Raw genomic sequence first — 17,348 nt, forward strand, 5'->3', positions numbered from 1 at the left:
TTTTTTTTCTGGTGTGATCACTTCTGTCCATTACAAAAAGCAAGAGATTTCCAAAAAGAATAGGGGATGAAGAGAAATAATCTGTGAAGGCCAAGGCCAATAAAAGCTTAACAACTACAGTGACTGGGAAATTAAACCTATTTCTGGAGTAATTCCATGCTGGCAAGAAGCATGCCCCTGGCAGGTTAAAGTCTCATAAATGACTCCTCAGGCAGAAAGACAGTTCCAAAAACAATGTTAACAGCCATTAAAAATGAATTACTGTTTTTTAATATTTATAATTACATCAACATACAGGAACAATGAAGACTACATGCTGTCGACTGTGTGCCAGGAAGCAACTTTACCAAACAATGGGGCTATGCTATTAGCATGTGTGAACTGCTGAAGGGTATAATTAGAGCGCATGCTGTAATCTGAAAACCTGAGGAATAAAAGTTTTATTTTTTGGAAGCTATTGGATTTGCTTTGACCTAGGAATCTCCAGCATCTCATTCTTACAAATTTGTGATTCTTAGTCCAAGTAAAAACAATGTCTAGTTCCCTTCACGTGTCACCTGCAAGCCTCAAACATGTCCTACAGAATCACAAAGAACAATGCAGTTGAAAAGAGGAGTGAGAAAGTTAACATTGTGTTACAATTTTCTTGCATTTGCATTTTAACACCTTTCGCTCTATGTGCCTGTCATAGTAAAAACAAAACAATGTAACAAAAAAGCCTGCACTGTTTTGTACCAGCCAGTAGTAGCCGAGCACTTCAACGCCTCAAGCTGGAACAGTTTTGCCTCTGATGGTTCCACATCTGCCCCAAGGAATCAGCAATGAGATATCCTGACTAGTAACTCACCTGCTCTGTATGGTAAGCACCAAGGATAAATGCGAACCAGAAGGCCCCTGGATTTCAAAAGATGTTTCTGCTAATCAGAACAATGCAGCAGGGATGATGAACTAACATCAGCCAGTTTGACGGGAATTCTTTTATTTTGGGGGTATTTTGGTCACCATAGAAGCTACTATTAGATGCTGTGCTCACATGCGCAATTCACGTGGAAAGTTTCTGGGAGCACAGTGACTCCTGAGTCTGCCAACTTAAATCTCCACAAGGGTTTCTTGGGAAAGCCACTCCTGATGCTAAAGGGCACATGATCCAGCAGGTTCTTACCTAGGAAGAGAGTTTTGGGAATTGTGCCATGGCAGTGAACTATGAAGACGACATATAATGAAATAATAAAACCAGGAAAGCCATTATGCCCACAACTGTGCTCTGTGCACGCCAAGCTTCAAGTTGTACACTCATAAAGGACAGGTACTGCCAGTTTTTCAGCTCTTTGATTTATTTAAAGCCCCATGAATTCTCTGTTCTGCTTCATCTCAGATGATTAAAGCGGAAGAAATCACTTGCATAGATGACTGACACGCATAGAAAAGAACACCCCAGCAGACAAAAATGAAGCTATTAGCGTCATGCCTTACCTGGTGTTATGTATCCTGTAGCAGCAGCTGCCCCAACAAATGCGCCTCGTGTTAAAGCACCTCGTCCTCTGCCTCGAACAGCCTGGACTGCTGCAGAAACAGCTGTATTGACAACCCCTTTAGTCTGCCCAGAGTAATAAAAAACAGCAATTCAGAAAGTGAAAGCATTGCTGGAAATACAAGGCCATCTACATTAACTCACCACCTTTTAAAAATCTCTTTAAACATGCTTGAATGTGACAGCCTTGCTAGAGCTGGAATACAGACTGGAGTAGTATTGTCCTAAAGACTGACAGAAACTGAGTCGCTCGCCAGCTCACTGACTGCAGGGCACAGCAGCGCACACTGAGCCTGCTGTGGTCGCTCCACTCACACCTGGGAGTTGGCATGCTCAGACTGGGCATTATGCACCTCAGTTTTGGTCATGCGAGCATGAACGAACACCAGTGGCTTCTAACTCTTCCTCTGCTATGCCTCGCTGCTGTCTTTCCCACCTCCCTCTCCTTGATCTACAACACTGTCTTTGCTTCTCTCCCACCACTCTGAACCCACATAACTTCAGCAGGACCAGGGTTTCACCCCAAAGATCAACAACCACCTCATGACAACACTGGACTGCTTTAACTTAGCTTTACTAGAATGCCGCCTTCCTTTTCCCATTGTCACCACTGAAAAGCGAAAGAACAGCAAGGAGTTACAGAAGCTGGTGTTGCTCACTGCACCAGAGCAGTTTTGCCCTGACTGCCCCCTGAAACAGTAAAATCATGCAAATCCAGGTATTTCAAAATTTGGCAGCTATTGCCATCACTGACCTACTGAAAAAAGAACACATGAACAACAACAACAAAAAGAAACATCAGAACTTAGTAAGCACCTGAATCAGAGGTCATTTTCATCTCCTAACTGCATGTGGACTGTTATTCCATGAGGTAGTGTTTTTCTCATTTACTAGACTTTCAACACAGTAATGGAAACTGAAATACTCCTAACTAAAGGTCTTAGTTACAGAACAAAAATAAGAGTTGACTCTTATCTTTTGTAAGTGTATGTTAGGATACGTTCTGCTCCAGCGTAAAATGACAAGAAAAAAATGCTAATTCTAGCACATTTGCACAATAGAGACACAAATTGTAATTCTCAGGACTTAGTTCAGACTGTAGTCCTCTGGAAGAAGAACACTCTTCATTACTTTCTGCTCTGTTGATTGGTGGTGATGCAACTGTGGCTGTTAAATCTAATGGACAAGACCAAGTTTTTTATTATACAAGTCTTCCTCACCAAACAAAATGGCTCATTTGAAAAGGTGCAAAACTTCCAGCTTACTCCAGAACCTAGAGTTAAGGTCTTTGCCTGGTTATAAACGACTTATCCCCTAAGCCTATGCATCTCACACGATGAAGGAGCACAGTATGGCTCTGGCCTGAAACACTTCATCACTGCTTGAACCACTGACCTTACTGTATCTCCTCCTCCAGCTAATCAGCACCTCTAATTCTTCCTTTGTGCCTCCTTTTTTTTACTATTATTTCTCACAATATGGACCCAACTATCAGAGTGTATTACACTACAATAATTATTATAGAAGAATAAAAATAGAAACCTTACATGGGCACATAAAACAAGAGACTGAAATCACTTGCTTCCGGTAGAAGTTCCTATTATCATAAAACAACCCAGAGCTGTGATAACAGAGTGGTCCAAAAAGCAAATAATTCTTACCTGAGGAATAATCTTCTTTTTCTTGTTGTTTGCTGCATTAGGCCCAGAAAACAGTTTTTCAAGTGCTGCTAATGCAGCACTTGCTTTTGCTACTTTCTTGTTTGGGCCTGCACCTCTGAACTTCTGCCCATCTACTTCTACCTGAAAATCGAGACATGAGTTTATGAGTTTATGTGGATCTTCTACTTCATTTCTCCTCCTCATGTCAAGACACGATGTAGTTTGGGGCTGTCAGAATCCAGTTTTAATTCTCATTGTACTTTCCTAAAGCATAAAAGACATTCTTTGCCCCGGTCTAATCAACATAGCACCAATAGGAGATACAAAAACCTGAAAACATCACCACCACAGATGTGCATTACAAAAAGCAAAGTACAAAAAACCCTGAACTGTAGCAGCAAACAACTCCACAGACTGAACCACTGTTAATAAAACCACCTACTGACTGTGTAACTCTGCTTCACTCACCTCCATCACAAAGCGCTTGTCATGGCTTCCCCCTGTCTCAGAGATGAGCTCATACTTCAGACCTCTTCTCTTTTCATTGAGCTCCATCACTGGGTTTTTGCCACTTGCTGTGAGGATAGGACCCTGAGTTCTTACCTAGAGAGACATTTATGGTGTTGCTTTAGAGCCTTTATCTCCCCAAAAGGCAGACAAACATCGACAGCACTGTGGCATACAGCGCCACATGGCCAGCCACATTGAGAACGCCAGTGTTATCACTGTGTCAGGCCTCTGCCACAGCTTGTTCTTCCCAACGCGTACGCCTCGGCAGGCGTTCCAGGAACAGGCCTGTATCTAGGATAACACTGCCTTGGCTTCAGTATTCCGTGCTCCGCTAGAACAGCGGATGGACTCTCTTCTCTAAAGAACGGCAGTGGGACAAACAATCCTGTAAAAGAACTTGCACCCTCGTTATGACTGTTAGTGAGAGCCACTGTCCTCATGGCCTGGTCTGGTGTCTACACAAACTGAACATTACATCGACTGCACTCGGAATTTCAACCCTGAGAGTATCCAAAGCTGAAGCTGGCGTCAAGTTCCTTGAAATCGAAGGCTTTATCACTGGAAGGAGAGATTAGCCTTCCCAACCTTGCACATATCTCTGCTGCTTGATCTAATTACATCCTGGCACTACTGAGCTCTGACTGAAGAAGTCTCATACCGCAGGTCACACGTCTCAGTAGGAATATCTGTAACTGCTTGGAGAGCAAGGAAGGAAGGAAGGAAGGAAGCCGAGATCTCAGCGCACCAGCGTATCAGCCTGCAGTAGAGTGCACTCAGCTACAGATACAAGTGACTACTCACTAATGAAGAAAAAGATTAAGGGATCAAAACAATGTTTTCCAAAGCAAATTCTTACTCTGTATAAAGACTAGGAGTCCGAGTACCAGGACCTACCCTTGGAAAGTAAAGCATCTCAAAAGTGTAAGCATGAAACCCCTAAGTCATGCAGCTTGGGAAATATCTTAGTCATCTTAAAATATTACCCACTTTTGTGATAAAATATAATGAATTTTAAAGGAAAATTAACAGGTCAGTTTGCTGCGTATAAAATACCCCCATTTCTTTTCCTAGAAATGTCTCAGTGGACTAAACACATATGTGAATGGAGCTGTCCATGATTATGCGCTGTCTGGAAATTAAGTGCCTTCCAACTGAAGAAATTCATGTTTTAACATCTTGACAAGTATTTGAAGAACAGAACAATTACTTATATTTACAGCACAAACCCTCATACTCCTGGAAAAAGACATTACAACAAAAAAAGAAAGCAGGTATCTACAATGGTTTATCAGTACAGCCCCCAGAGAGCTTGCCACAGAGCTATCAGGCAGACAAACCAATATACAAATTAAAGCTGTTACTCAGACTTTACACAGGATGCTTCTCCTGGTGGCAGTTACAAACAACTGGTCAAAGAAATCAGGAAGAGAAGGGCAAAAGGGATGACATTTAAGCATGAGTTTAAAATCTCCTGGTTTCTCAATGGTGAAAAGTAACAAATACCGGAAATACTTTAAGAAAATATCCAATTAATGCACTACAGACCCATCACAGCTTGATTCTTGGGGACATTCAGCCAAAAGTTACTGGAATTTTGTCCTTTGAGGAATACTTTATTTCCCACAACTTCAGTGAGAAAACAAGCACAGCACGCTCCTTATAGCACCTCACTTCAGCTACAAGTACCAAAGTTAAAATATATTATATTGAAACTGAAGCATTTTCTAGGCCATTCAATATGTATAGACATATTAGGTTTTACATTTCTTAACACCTCCTAAGGAATTTATATATTTTCATTGGTCTTCATGTGTATTAGTTTAAAATACTGTCTAAGTATACTATTTGACAAACCCACTATTACAAACCAGAAATTGTGACACTGGCATTACTAGAGCCCAAGGGCACCGAACAAGATGGAGCCATCCCAGTCATACGACGTCCATAAGCTAACTAGAAGAGATAATGCCTGTCTCAGAGTTTATGGACCTATGAGGACCAGATGGCTACCCCATCTTACACCTGAGGAAAGGAGGCACATAGTGACACAAAGCCTAAGGCAGATCTGAGACAGGAAACTCTCTTAATTCCTCATCCACTGCCCTAACTAAACACCATCTTCTTCTCGGAGAAGAGGAAGAAAACCCCCCAAAACCAAAAAACCAAACCCCATACCTCTCCATCACGTGTACTTTTTAATGCAATACTCACCTCTAGGGTAGCGGAGGTGTCAGCTGTGGAATTTCCAGTATTATTGCTTGAGATTGAAGACACTGTTTCATTTTTACCTTCGGTATCTGATTTTTCATCAGAACTCATACACTCCACATCTGCATCAAAACCGGTTGGATACCCCATCGCTTGTAAAACCTACAGCAAAGCCACATGAAATGAACTCTAAAATAGGTAGCAGTATGGAAACAAATACAAAGCTGATCGCAATATGAAAGAATGTCCTGTGTACGCTTAATAAAGGCAGATTGCTTAGAAATATGTTTTCTCCTGTGTTGAAATGGAGAAAAACACAATAGCAATGGGGAAAATAGTTCCCGGTTTCCAAACATGGAATCAACACAGAATTTTAGTCTCAAAGATAGCAATTACTCATGAGTGTCATTCATCATCTCAAGAATTTCTTGTAAAATAGTAGATTTAAGTCCAGAAGTGCATCCACTGCACTACACTGCCTAATGGTATGAGGAAGAGATTGTTTTGCAGGCCATTTCCCTCTCTCTGTGCGCATATGGATGGAGCAAGAGACTGACTGGGGCAAACAAGACAAACAGTCTTATAAGAATTAAAGCATTGTACTTCTACGAGATGGTACTTCTGGAGTTTCCTAGGAAACTGCAGGCGACAGCCGGTAGATACCCAAGTAGCATACAAAACATATCCCTGAAGCCAGAGGCCAATACCACCTCCCTCGCATCCTTCAGGAACACCAGAGGGTAGATGCTTCCAAAGCAGGTGTACAGGGAGCAAATTCCTGAGCCGAGATGCGAGGTGAAGGAATGCCCGGCTAGCAGAGTAACAAACTGCCTGCCTGCAGTAAGCCTACCTCTCAGTGAACCACATCACAACCTCCAGGCTTTCTCCATGCCGCTTATGGCCAGCAGCTGTACAGCAAATGAAATTTTACCGATTAAGGCACTATTCATCAGTTCCTTCAAAAAACATCCTCCACTAGCGAGGCCAGCCTCTCCTTTAACCAGCTGCCTAAACTAGCTGTACGGAGGTACCGCACATGGGCCCGAAAGAATCTGAAAAGAATCTGAAGCTCCCCTAAAAATTTAGTCCCAAGAACAAAGTTTGCAAAAATCACTATGTTCCACCACTGAACTGAGAACTGCATGGGTAGCTCCAGGCTCAGCTCCTATACAAATGTGGTATACCTGGCTGCATTTTCAGGGCTTCTAAATTTTAAAAAGGTCAGATCTAGAGACTGAAATGGTCACATTATTTCCTCTTATAAGTCTGGGAAAGCAGAGCCCAGATCTGCTAGGAAAAAAAGGAAAGGAAAAAAAAGCACTAGTCTCTACCACACCACCCATTTCCTCTTGGCCTGAATCAGGGATGTTTTGAAGTGTAGCCCAGGATTTGTATATGTGTAAATTTAGAGAAAACAGAGCTGGGTAGGCACCAGCACAGATCTGGCTGACGCACAGAGGTTCAAGGGCAGAGAAGTCACAGCTTTTCAGGGCAAGTTTTATATATATTTTTTTTTTTTTTAAACAACTGCAGGGAGGGAAGCAAAATAAAAGAATGAGGCAGAAGGTCTGGAAGGACACACATGCAGAGAGCTACTTTTCCTGGAGGAACAACACATTCCCTCAGATACTTCTGGACACTTTGAACTTGAAAGCACATGGGACAATGGGATTTTCAAAACTGAAATCAAAGGGAAACAGAAAGTTGCCAGATGAAGCTTGTAAAAAAGGAAATTCTTGTTCAAAACGAAGCACAGAATGACAGATGGGCTTGTTCCTATCAGAAGTGCAGCTCTATTAAAAGAGGCTCTCATTCACATGAATTGTCTGTAGGAAACTTTTGTTTCGTCCCAGAAACCCAGCAGGCTCGGTCTGCTGTAGCAGTCTGAACTGTCCTCACGTGACGCAACGCGGATGTTCACATTCACGTTTAGAGTACACAGGCAGTAGTTCAGCTTCATCCAATTTTTTTTTAATTTTGAGGTTGCATATTACTAGTTCTAACCATATTTCATACACTCTGTTCCAAGACCTGGGGTTAGCAGATGACTTCAGGCTGCCTTACCTTCACTGCCACATGGAGCTTGGCTGTTTTCTTAGAAGGTCCTGATGCTTCGTATGTCGTACCATCAACATCTACAGACATTGTGAAGACTGGGGCGTGCACTGGACCAGACTGTGACAGCAGCTTATACTGAAGCCCTGGCCTGATTTGGTTCAGCCTCATCAGAGCATTCATGAGGTCTATTGCTTTACTATCAAGTACTAGTACAAGATAGTAGAAAGGAGGGTGGGGGAGGAGGGGAGGGAAAAAAAAGAAAAAAGGGAAAATGAACAAAACACGATGAACAGAAAAATGAAACAGTTTCCATTTCAGTGCTTTCTGTCTGTATAAAGGAGCAAAACAACTACTCAGTCTCTCAGAGTTTGAGGATAGCCATAATGCTGTTAGATCTTTAATAAGCCATTCTACTTTTGGGTTACAACTATAATTACTCAATTTTTATATTGTTAACACAATTCTTTTGCAGCTAGCTATATTCCTCCTGGCTGCTACAAAAGGAGTAACGAGTTTTATAGATACTGAGGAACCAGATCCAGAACTGGTGCCAAAGTAGCACAATGAAAATAGTCCCCAGAACTGACTGGATCCCTGCAATGCTGAGACATTTCAGTCTGTGCATACATGCAATGTCAGTAGTTTGTAGATTAAGCATTTCATTTTTCTTTTGGGAGGTCTTGAGAGACCAACAACTAGCTCAAGAAGGGGAAGAATGCAAAAAGGCAAATCTTCACACAGTGAAGTTACTGCAGTATTTTCAAAAAACAAACCACAGTACAGGGACATTATCAACAAAATACCTCAGCCACTAAGGCAACTTAAATTTTACTGTAACTTGATGGGTAATCCCACTTAAAAATGCAAATCATTCAGTTAGTAAAACATGTTCAGAGGAAATTCAGATGCACAATAAGAGATGCATTTGACATTCCAAATGTGGAGTGATAGAGACAACAGTTTTTGTTCCAAAGACTTTTTCACATGCTACTCCACACCAACACAGAGGAGCTTTTAAACCAGCTCCAACTGTACAATAGATCTTTGAAAACAGAACGGAGAAGAGTTGCACTTACTTTTCCTCAGATTACGCTTCATCTTTTTATTTGGATCTTTATCATCCCCGACACTATCTTCAAATGGTCTCTTAAGAGCAGATGAGCCTGTACCTAGGGTATAAATTTCCTTGTAATATGGATATGCTATTAGAAAAACAAAATTCCACAGCAGGAGTCTGATTAGTCCCATACTGTTCCTTGCACGTTTACAATGAAAAGAACTCAACCGTCAGTCAAAGCTTTCTTATTGCTACACGTAAGCCAATATTAACCCATTACTCACTGTACCATGCCATGCAAGATGTCTGTTTCCAATATCATGTGCAAAAAGTGCTGTAATTCTGCAGTGTTGTTTTTTTACAATTAGTCTAAAGCAAGAACTCTAACAGTATTGTTTTTACAAAAAATATACATGGAAATTTATTCTCATTAGGTAGATATTGTCTTCTAGGAAGAATTCTGGAGTAATTCCTATTATGGACATTCATTACATGCTTTTTGACCAATCTACAGTCTCTCCTTCCCCAGCATAAGAATCAAATACTACTTTTACTCCTCAGAGCCCAAAAGGCTTTGTGCTTAAAGACAATCATCAATTATATCCTAGCTGTACTGCTGCTCCTCTGCTGGTACTTTTAGAGAACAGAACTTCTAGATTTTCTCCTAACAATAAAACAGTTTTTTAAAACACATATTTAACACAAAGAAGAGCCTTTACCTTGCATTCACAGCATATAACTCAGGAATTTCACCCATTCTAAATTAACCCCTAGTTTACTGCCCAGTTAGTGATTTTTGGAGCAAACACCACCTACCTTCTTTGTCAGTTACTGACCAGGAATATTTCTGAAATGACTTATTTGATGGGAGGGGATCCATTTCCAAAACCTTATAGATCTGACCAAAGGCTGATAATCTGAGGGCATGCTATAAGGTGACAGTAGAAACGTAAGTTACATCACAGCACTACTTTACCTTGGTTGTCTAAGTTTCTGACTAAAGTTTGTAAACACAAAATCAGTTCTATGAGAAGACAGCTTCTACAGCTATCTTCTATGACAGCTATAGAAAATGCTCATGTCTTAAACTCATTAATTTCTGTAATACAAAGCACAGGGCACATCAGCAGGGAGCCTACTCAAGGGCTCTGTGCCATCAGCACTTGAGCTGGGACGCAAGTGGTGCACAGACACTGGGCTGCCTTTTGTAAGGATTAGATTTCCGATACATCGAACTCGTGCGCTCATGAGCCATCATTTAGTCTTTCCAGGGTAGCGTGCCAGAAGAACTATCAGGACTGCCATTAAAATAAGCTATCCCAGCAGAGAATAAATTGTATTAATGAGCTGAAATCTTGACTCTGATAGTATCTAGCTCCTCAAACGTATGAGTTTTCTACCTGAGCACTGTGCGTAATGGCTTCTTTTTGCTGAACTGTCATGTAAGACAAAGCATCTGTTGGCTCCCGTTCACAGGGGTCATGCAGACCAGGCCCTCCTAGGGGGGAAAGAGGCAAACCGGATTATTGAGAGTAAACAAGAAGGAACATGGAAATGGGGACTGATGGATATTGCAACAGCTAGGCTCAGTCTTCAGCAGAGCGGGGAGCGCACCTTTTCCAAAACATCATACAGAGCAAGCTAACCCCAAGATTTTACTCCCTTGCAGCAATGGCTGCAAAACTTATAAGGGTTAACGCTGCATGCATGTATTAGCATGACCTAAAAGTAGTAGGTTTAAAGAAACAAATAATTTGGATAGACATGTAGATTTCAATTAACCTATAGAAAGCAGATGGTCATTAAGTCTATTTATTTGTTTGCAACCACTTAGTGAGATAGGGCTTAATTTATAAAAAAACCCCTAATGTTCCCCATTAACTTCTGCTGCCTCACAGTACTCATTCAAAGAGTTACAAAACCCTGCAATTTTATTATTTTTTTTAATTTTAAACAAGAAACCACTCATGTAGCTCCACTGCAGGTTAGGAGTTCAAGGCAGGCATTTTTCATCTAATCCATACAGCAACAGCAAAACATTAAGGCTACCTGATCAATCTTTTGTGTTCCTGAAGTTAATTTGGCCCCTTACCGGGAAGCAGAATTCCAGATGCCAAACACTCCATCACTCGTCGCAATGCTTCCCCAGCGCCCAAAGGTCTATTACAAGTACCTATAGATTTTTCACATATAAGCTCGAGTGGCTAGAAGACATTAAATTACAATTAGTATGGACACAAGGGTAACTGTAACTGCAGTTAAATACGGAGGGGTAGAGGGAAGAATGTTCACATCGGCTTACTTCATTTTTAATCCACTACAGGTCTAACTGACAGACGTCCATCCCAGAGGACAGTTCATGGCACACGTATTTGTTCCCTGCTCTGAGACACCTTTCAAGGAAACCAACTGTTCTCCACTCACTGCCCAGGAAGTCTAACAGGAGTAGCCTTCTAAAGCCAGGTCACATGAACGTTCTCCTCTCAAAGGGTTATCAGTTCTATGTGAGAAAACACCGCCTCCACTCACCTCCAGAGTGTTCCTCTCTGGATGTGCAGAGCATGTGGCCCTCCCCAAACCTGCTAATGGGAAACGGTGTCCCCTGGGAGGAGCAGCACCATCATGGCAGCAAAACTAACACAACACCTGGTTCCAAATTTCTACCTACTCCAGAGATATGGGGGCCAGAAGTTCCAGCTCTGACATTACACATCATTATGCTGGAAAAGAGCATCATGGACACTTTTGAAAAGCTAAATTTGGAGGCAACAAGTGGGATTCTATTGCAAATCCTTGAGGACATGCAAGGCCCCACAACATTTATGCCTCTTTCCATGGTACCTGTATATCTTACAGACTGAACAAATACTCGTGTTCTCTTTCCTTCCTATGAGCACTTTTGTACATAGGTAACAGTTAGTGGGGAGTAAAAGAAAAGGGGGTTTAAGAATGAGTTTCATACAACACACTGTTTTCTCCAGTCCAGACACTGCTACAGTTTTCAGGAGATCTGAGACCTGACCCCGTGGCCTTCAGCTCTTTCAGTACTTACCCATCCTTTCAGTGGTGCCCATGTGGGGACTCTGTTGCACAAATCCCGCAGAATACGAAGGACAATTACACATGATTTTAGTCCATTTGCCCTGGCCTAAAACAAACAGAATGATTCCAATACACCTGCAAAAACCTGGCCTTCAATTTTGCTTTTCTTTTTAAATGCACAGAGTCCTGGGATAGATTTTTAAATTATTATTACTTAATACTGAGCTTCATGCAAAATAAGAACAGATATATAAAAGTAAAGTACTTCAATTTAGAGAGACATATAAAAAAAGGCAGTGAAATGTCAAGATTGCTTTTGTAGCCTCATGACAACTCTAGACCAGCTGGCTGTCTACCTGTCACGTTTGCCCTTGCACAGTACAGCGCCGAATTCGGAATTCTAGACCTTTGCTCTATTAGGGACTAGTCAGAAATTAAAGAGGCATTAAAATTAAAACTGTCTCAAATTAAACCTCGTAAGGCTACAATAACAACAAGGTAAGAACAAATAGCCAACCTGAAACCATTTGGCGTGCCGCAGAGACGCCAAGGCCTCCAGGCATTTCTGCCTGTCCAATAAGTCCGGAGGATCTTTCATCGCAACATTATCTACTGGTAAAAATGGGATAAAAAGAGACAGATACAATTTGACCAAGGGGTTTCTGTCACAATACAAAACGAGTGGCAGCATCTCAATGAGATAATAAGACTCCCAGAATTTAAGTGCACTGTGTTATTCAATTTAAACAAGCCATTAAAGGTAGTAAATGTGCACGTGTGCAACAGAAGCAAAGGCATTCACTCCTTGTAAAATAATAGTAATAATAAAGATGGCCACTGCTACAGACAATCTGGGATCTTATTAAAAATGTAGAACACATTTCAGGGCAGAAAATAGCTATATAGCACTTTTTTTTTTGTTTGAGTTGCACTGGGCTTTTTTTTCCCCCCTTTGTGACTTTTTTTCCCCACAAAAGTGGCATGGAATTTCAAAGAGACAAGCTTCTTTTGACAAGAGGAAGATATTCTTGGGGGGTATAAAAAATTGTAATAGGTAGAAAAAGAAGTTATGTCCATGCAATTATTGTGAATTCCAAAGAAAAAAATTGAATATATTTGAAATATTATTGCATGAACAGTACTAGCCAATATAATTCCATGACAGGAATATACAAGAAATGCCAGTAAGATATTTTACAGTTTGATTAGTCTTTCACATAACCAGAACACATGAAAGTAGTGAGTAAATTTGGTAACTTCCAGATTACTGACTGATTAGAGGTTGCCTCTTGTAAAAATCTTCTCTTCGCAACAGCAACTGAAATCAACAGAGGAAATTCAAAGAAGGATTTGAGAGACAAGACACTGCTATCTTCTGTGCAGGTTTACACTTTTTTCTTTTTTTCCCTTTTATTTTTCCTTTCTCTTTTTTTTATCCAGCATGCAACAAACTGCTTTTAGCAGTCACATCCGATTCTATATTGAGAGACATTACACATCAGTCCTTTCTTCCCTGATTTTTAAAATTTTGTATCCTAAGCAGTTATTAGCAGCCAGATTCTCTGGAAACTGTACAAATGACAGATTTTGCATATCTGTGAAATCAGCTTAAGATGACTTTAGTTTTTAGCTGACAGGAGAACATCATATTGGAAGAACTAAATGAATCCATGGCTCAACTAAAACCATGAGTATGTTGTTTTCCTTTGAATATACAATTACTCTTTATTTCAAAATAAGTAATTTGGAAATACAGTCTTTTCATTATTCAAATGGTCAATTCTCCAGGTCTTGAGACACCTATGCAGGTCTGAATGAAATACAATATCCATTCAAATTGAAGACTATGCTAGATAAGCAAAATCCAGCACGACATTTAAAATATAAGGAGAAGTTAGGAGAAAAAAGTACCATCAGTTTGTAGTAGGATTTATTAGTAACATCTCAAAGTCCATTTTCATAGGTCACTTTGGATAGTATTGGTTGCACGTGCAATTGCATCTTTAATGTTACAGTTGCTTCCCCTCCTATGCCATTCAGTGGGAAGGTTACCCTGGTAAAAGCACATTATGTTATGATGGATAAAAGAGCCCAAAGCCAAAAGAAAAAACAAAACAGTGTAAAACTGAACAGAACCAGGTATCTTGTCTGACAGGTCACAGTTGCAGTTCGCACCTGCTGGCTCTGCTGCCAGCAGAAAACTTAAGTGCTATAAGCTTATTTTCTAACCCCAATGAACTTCGCAGCAGATATTTGTATTGTTTCGTATTGCCCTCATCAACAGTGTTACAATATTGGGATTAATCACTCCTCTTGCCTGTTTTCCTAATAAAAGCTGCAAAGTCTCAAAGCACTGCGTTTCTATGAGCACAAAAGGTCACTTTGGAACACAAGATTTGCTTCTAAATTTCCTTTGCAGTTTCATTATTTCCAGGAGTAATCTTTACAATTACTAAATGTACATCTATAGTTCTGCAAGAAAACTTTATTGTGGACAATATAAACATCTGCTTAAAGCTCCTGTATTGTATAAAACAACTACTGTCAATGAATGATCAGAATCTTATTTTAAAACGTTAGAAATGGCAAAGGTGACTGATTGCAAAATCTTTACTTTTTTGCAGTGAACTGGATCTTTAAACACCTACGGACTTATATGTAGTATTGTACAAGGTTTTGCTAGAGCATGTTGCAGCCATTGACAAAGTACATTAATTTTTCCTTTAAACTATAAAACACGAAGAAAATACGTGTCATCTGTCATCAGGTGAATGAAAAGCCTTTTCTATTCTTTGTAACATTTGATTTGTTTCAAAAGGTTAGAATCATACTTTTTGCTACAGGATTAAAGCTATTTCCAAAGGTCTAAATTACAAATATCTTGGAGAATTTTGCCAATTGCAAATTCAGTCCTAGTGTCCTGAGCACCTTTTGCAGATGTTGCAGTCAGCCAACTTTTGGGTGCAAGATTCTATTAAACAGAAAGATGAAGAGAACAGGCAGTGAAGAGGGCGAGCGGCTTGCAGCAGGCTCCCTTTCGACACCCTCGGGAGAATGGCATGTTTCTTCATGCTCTGCCAGTCAGGAAAGTGAGACCAAATCAAAATTTTCAAATGTGATTGCAAAGCTTTAACTGTTTTTCTTGTGGTTTTAACAGGGGCAACGATACAAGGAGTTTAATAAACAGTTAATAATAAAGCCCTGACATTAGCTCACACTGTGCCACACAGAACCAATCCTTCAGTAATTCCCTGCTTGCTGTACGCACTCTCTTCACACAGTAGCTGCTCGCTTCGTTCATTCGCAGCCAGCCTTACGAGGAGCCTTGTCTTCTCCGTAGGGGCAAGGTAAGCCCGAGGCTCGTTGCCCCCAAAGGCGCCTCTGGAGCACCACCGGCTGCGGCTGCCCAGAGGCGCAGCAGAGGCAGGCTGCTCCTGCAGCAGCAGCCCGGAGCAAGGTTGATTTCAGCCCCACTTTGGTAAATGAACTTGTTTATTATTACACAGCTTGTTGTTACTGTGTGCTCAGTAACAACAACTGATTTGCAAGCTACAACATTCTGGTCTGGAAAGCCCAATTTATATTTGATGCTATGAATAAAAATTCAGTTTCTTAAGAAGTTTAAAATTTAAACTGATGCAAAATGCAGGAATTTTAGATGCTTGACTTCTCAACTCGACATGAGAAAGCAGAGCTTTATGGATAGCCATTTGTGAGAAACACCAAATGCACACACACACTGCTCCGCTATTTATTTTTGCTAACAAGCAGCAAAAACAAATAGGACAAACACCACGTCTTAAACATGAACACTTTTCCAAAGAGGTGGGGGCTGAAGAGAAATCCAGGGATGTTTTTCGATACATTCTGACATCAGGGCATGAAGGCACACACAGCATTCCTACAGAACAAATGGGAGCACTGGTAACGAGGCCGGTTGCGCCTAACCTTGCCGCTGGTTAGAGGACAGATTAGTGTAATTGCACCGAACGAACCGAAACCTTGGTCAGTTACCCAACGGCCCAGATCTTACATGTGAGATGAAAGGCAAGGTGACGAGCATTTTGAGCTCCTTCGTTCAAAAGAATGTACAGACTAAACTCAAAACAGGTTTGAAAACTGCATAGAAAGTAGATTTACATTTCGTTGGTGTTATTTGGGGGTATTGAAAAAATATGGCAGTACTTTCTGTGGAGATCAAGGTGTTTTCATCAGGCAGTTTCTCTGAGGGTTTTCCCTTGATACTAGCTATGGAACATTTTTGGTCTGAATCTAAGTGAAAGTGACCTAAATGTGGTTGGAAATATTATCCCCGCCCCCCCTTTCAATTTACTTAGTGACACCTGCGCAATGTTTCACGTACCTTTGGAAAGAAATACAATCGTGTCTCTGTGCACTTGTGATGAATCAGTGTCAAAGAAACTGGGCTCTCAAACAAGATCCACTACCCTGCTACCTATCCTCATCGGCTGCACAGCAATGATAGTGCAACGATAGCGCAACATCGCTCTAAGAGGGGCAGTAAAACCATTTTAAGATTTAAAAAAATTAGTACAGATTTTTGAAAAATATTTTAAGATACTGAAAACAAAATAGAACATCTACATTTTAAATATAAGAAAGCATAAAAATCCAAATCGTCATTCCGTTTGAGATGAATTCAGGAGCCCCTAGAGCTGCCACAATGGCACCACTTTTTGCAAGAAAATACTTGGACGGAAGCCTTTGTGCAAAGCTGCTTCCCCTTGTAGGAATCTTACAAATCCTTTAACATTAACATTTGTTCCGCACTTCGTGCTCGTTCATGAGCACGGATCAGCCACAACAACTACAGGGCTGGTCTCAGCATCTTACGGGAAGTTGAAGAGCAACTAAAGTCATATGTGATTTATTTTTAATAGTCTTGCAAAAGAGCGCGGTTACTAATTTGAGAATAAACAGACATTGCAATTGGGGAATCTTTGCCATTCATCTGCTTTGTAAGATTTTTCTGCATCCAGCTGCTGCCAAAGTGTTGCATTTCATTTGGAAAGGGATCCTTCCTGCCCTCGCCTCCAGCACAAGCGAGGGGAACTGACCAACATTTCTCATTGTATCGGTATTTCAGGTGGGAGAGGGAGGAAGCGAAGGACTTGTGGCAAGTCTAGAAATGGGAAGAGAGCGACAGGGAGTTCCCTAGCCCACGTGGGCCCAGCTGCCTCAGTTGTCATGACAGAGAGTGGCCAGTTGGTCAAAGGTCTGACATCATCCAGTGGCAAAGTTTCTAGGGATAGGTTTGGGA

At 40.9% G+C, this 17,348-nt stretch overlaps 1 protein-coding gene and 1 long non-coding RNA gene across 11 annotated transcripts in view; one reads left to right on the forward strand and one right to left on the reverse strand.

The window, feature by feature from the left end:
- STRBP (spermatid perinuclear RNA binding protein) overlaps nt 1–17,348 on the reverse strand; it is a 64,917-nt gene that overhangs the window by 10,866 nt on the left and 36,703 nt on the right. For 8 of the 10 annotated variants that reach the window (XM_075772411.1, XM_075772409.1, XM_075772412.1 and 5 more), the window contains exons 6-16: nt 12,585–12,679; nt 12,078–12,173; nt 11,118–11,229; nt 10,426–10,523; nt 9,842–9,953; nt 9,045–9,137; nt 7,975–8,174; nt 5,914–6,072; nt 3,661–3,795; nt 3,193–3,333; nt 1,474–1,597 (exon numbers count right to left, since the gene is read on the reverse strand). In XM_075772411.1, the coding sequence (XP_075628526.1) occupies nt 1,474–1,597; nt 3,193–3,333; nt 3,661–3,795; nt 5,914–6,072; nt 7,975–8,174; nt 9,045–9,137; nt 9,842–9,953; nt 10,426–10,523; nt 11,118–11,229; nt 12,078–12,173; nt 12,585–12,679 (1,365 nt within the window). The remainder of the gene's footprint in view (nt 1–1,473; nt 1,598–3,192; nt 3,334–3,660; nt 3,796–5,913; nt 6,073–7,974; nt 8,175–9,044; nt 9,138–9,841; nt 9,954–10,425; nt 10,524–11,117; nt 11,230–12,077; nt 12,174–12,584; nt 12,680–17,348) is intronic. The other 2 variants (XM_075772410.1, XM_075772414.1) reach the window with 2 other exon arrangements.
- On the forward strand, nt 8,040–15,535 carry LOC142604631 (uncharacterized). Its single transcript, XR_012838487.1, has 4 exons — nt 8,040–8,151; nt 11,349–11,488; nt 13,383–13,450; nt 14,692–15,535. It is a non-coding gene; the product is annotated as an uncharacterized LOC142604631 (long non-coding RNA).

The sequence above is a fragment of the Balearica regulorum genome, chromosome 20, assembly GCF_011004875.1.
Source record: "Balearica regulorum gibbericeps isolate bBalReg1 chromosome 20, bBalReg1.pri, whole genome shotgun sequence".
NCBI lineage: Eukaryota > Metazoa > Chordata > Aves > Gruiformes > Gruidae > Balearica > Balearica regulorum.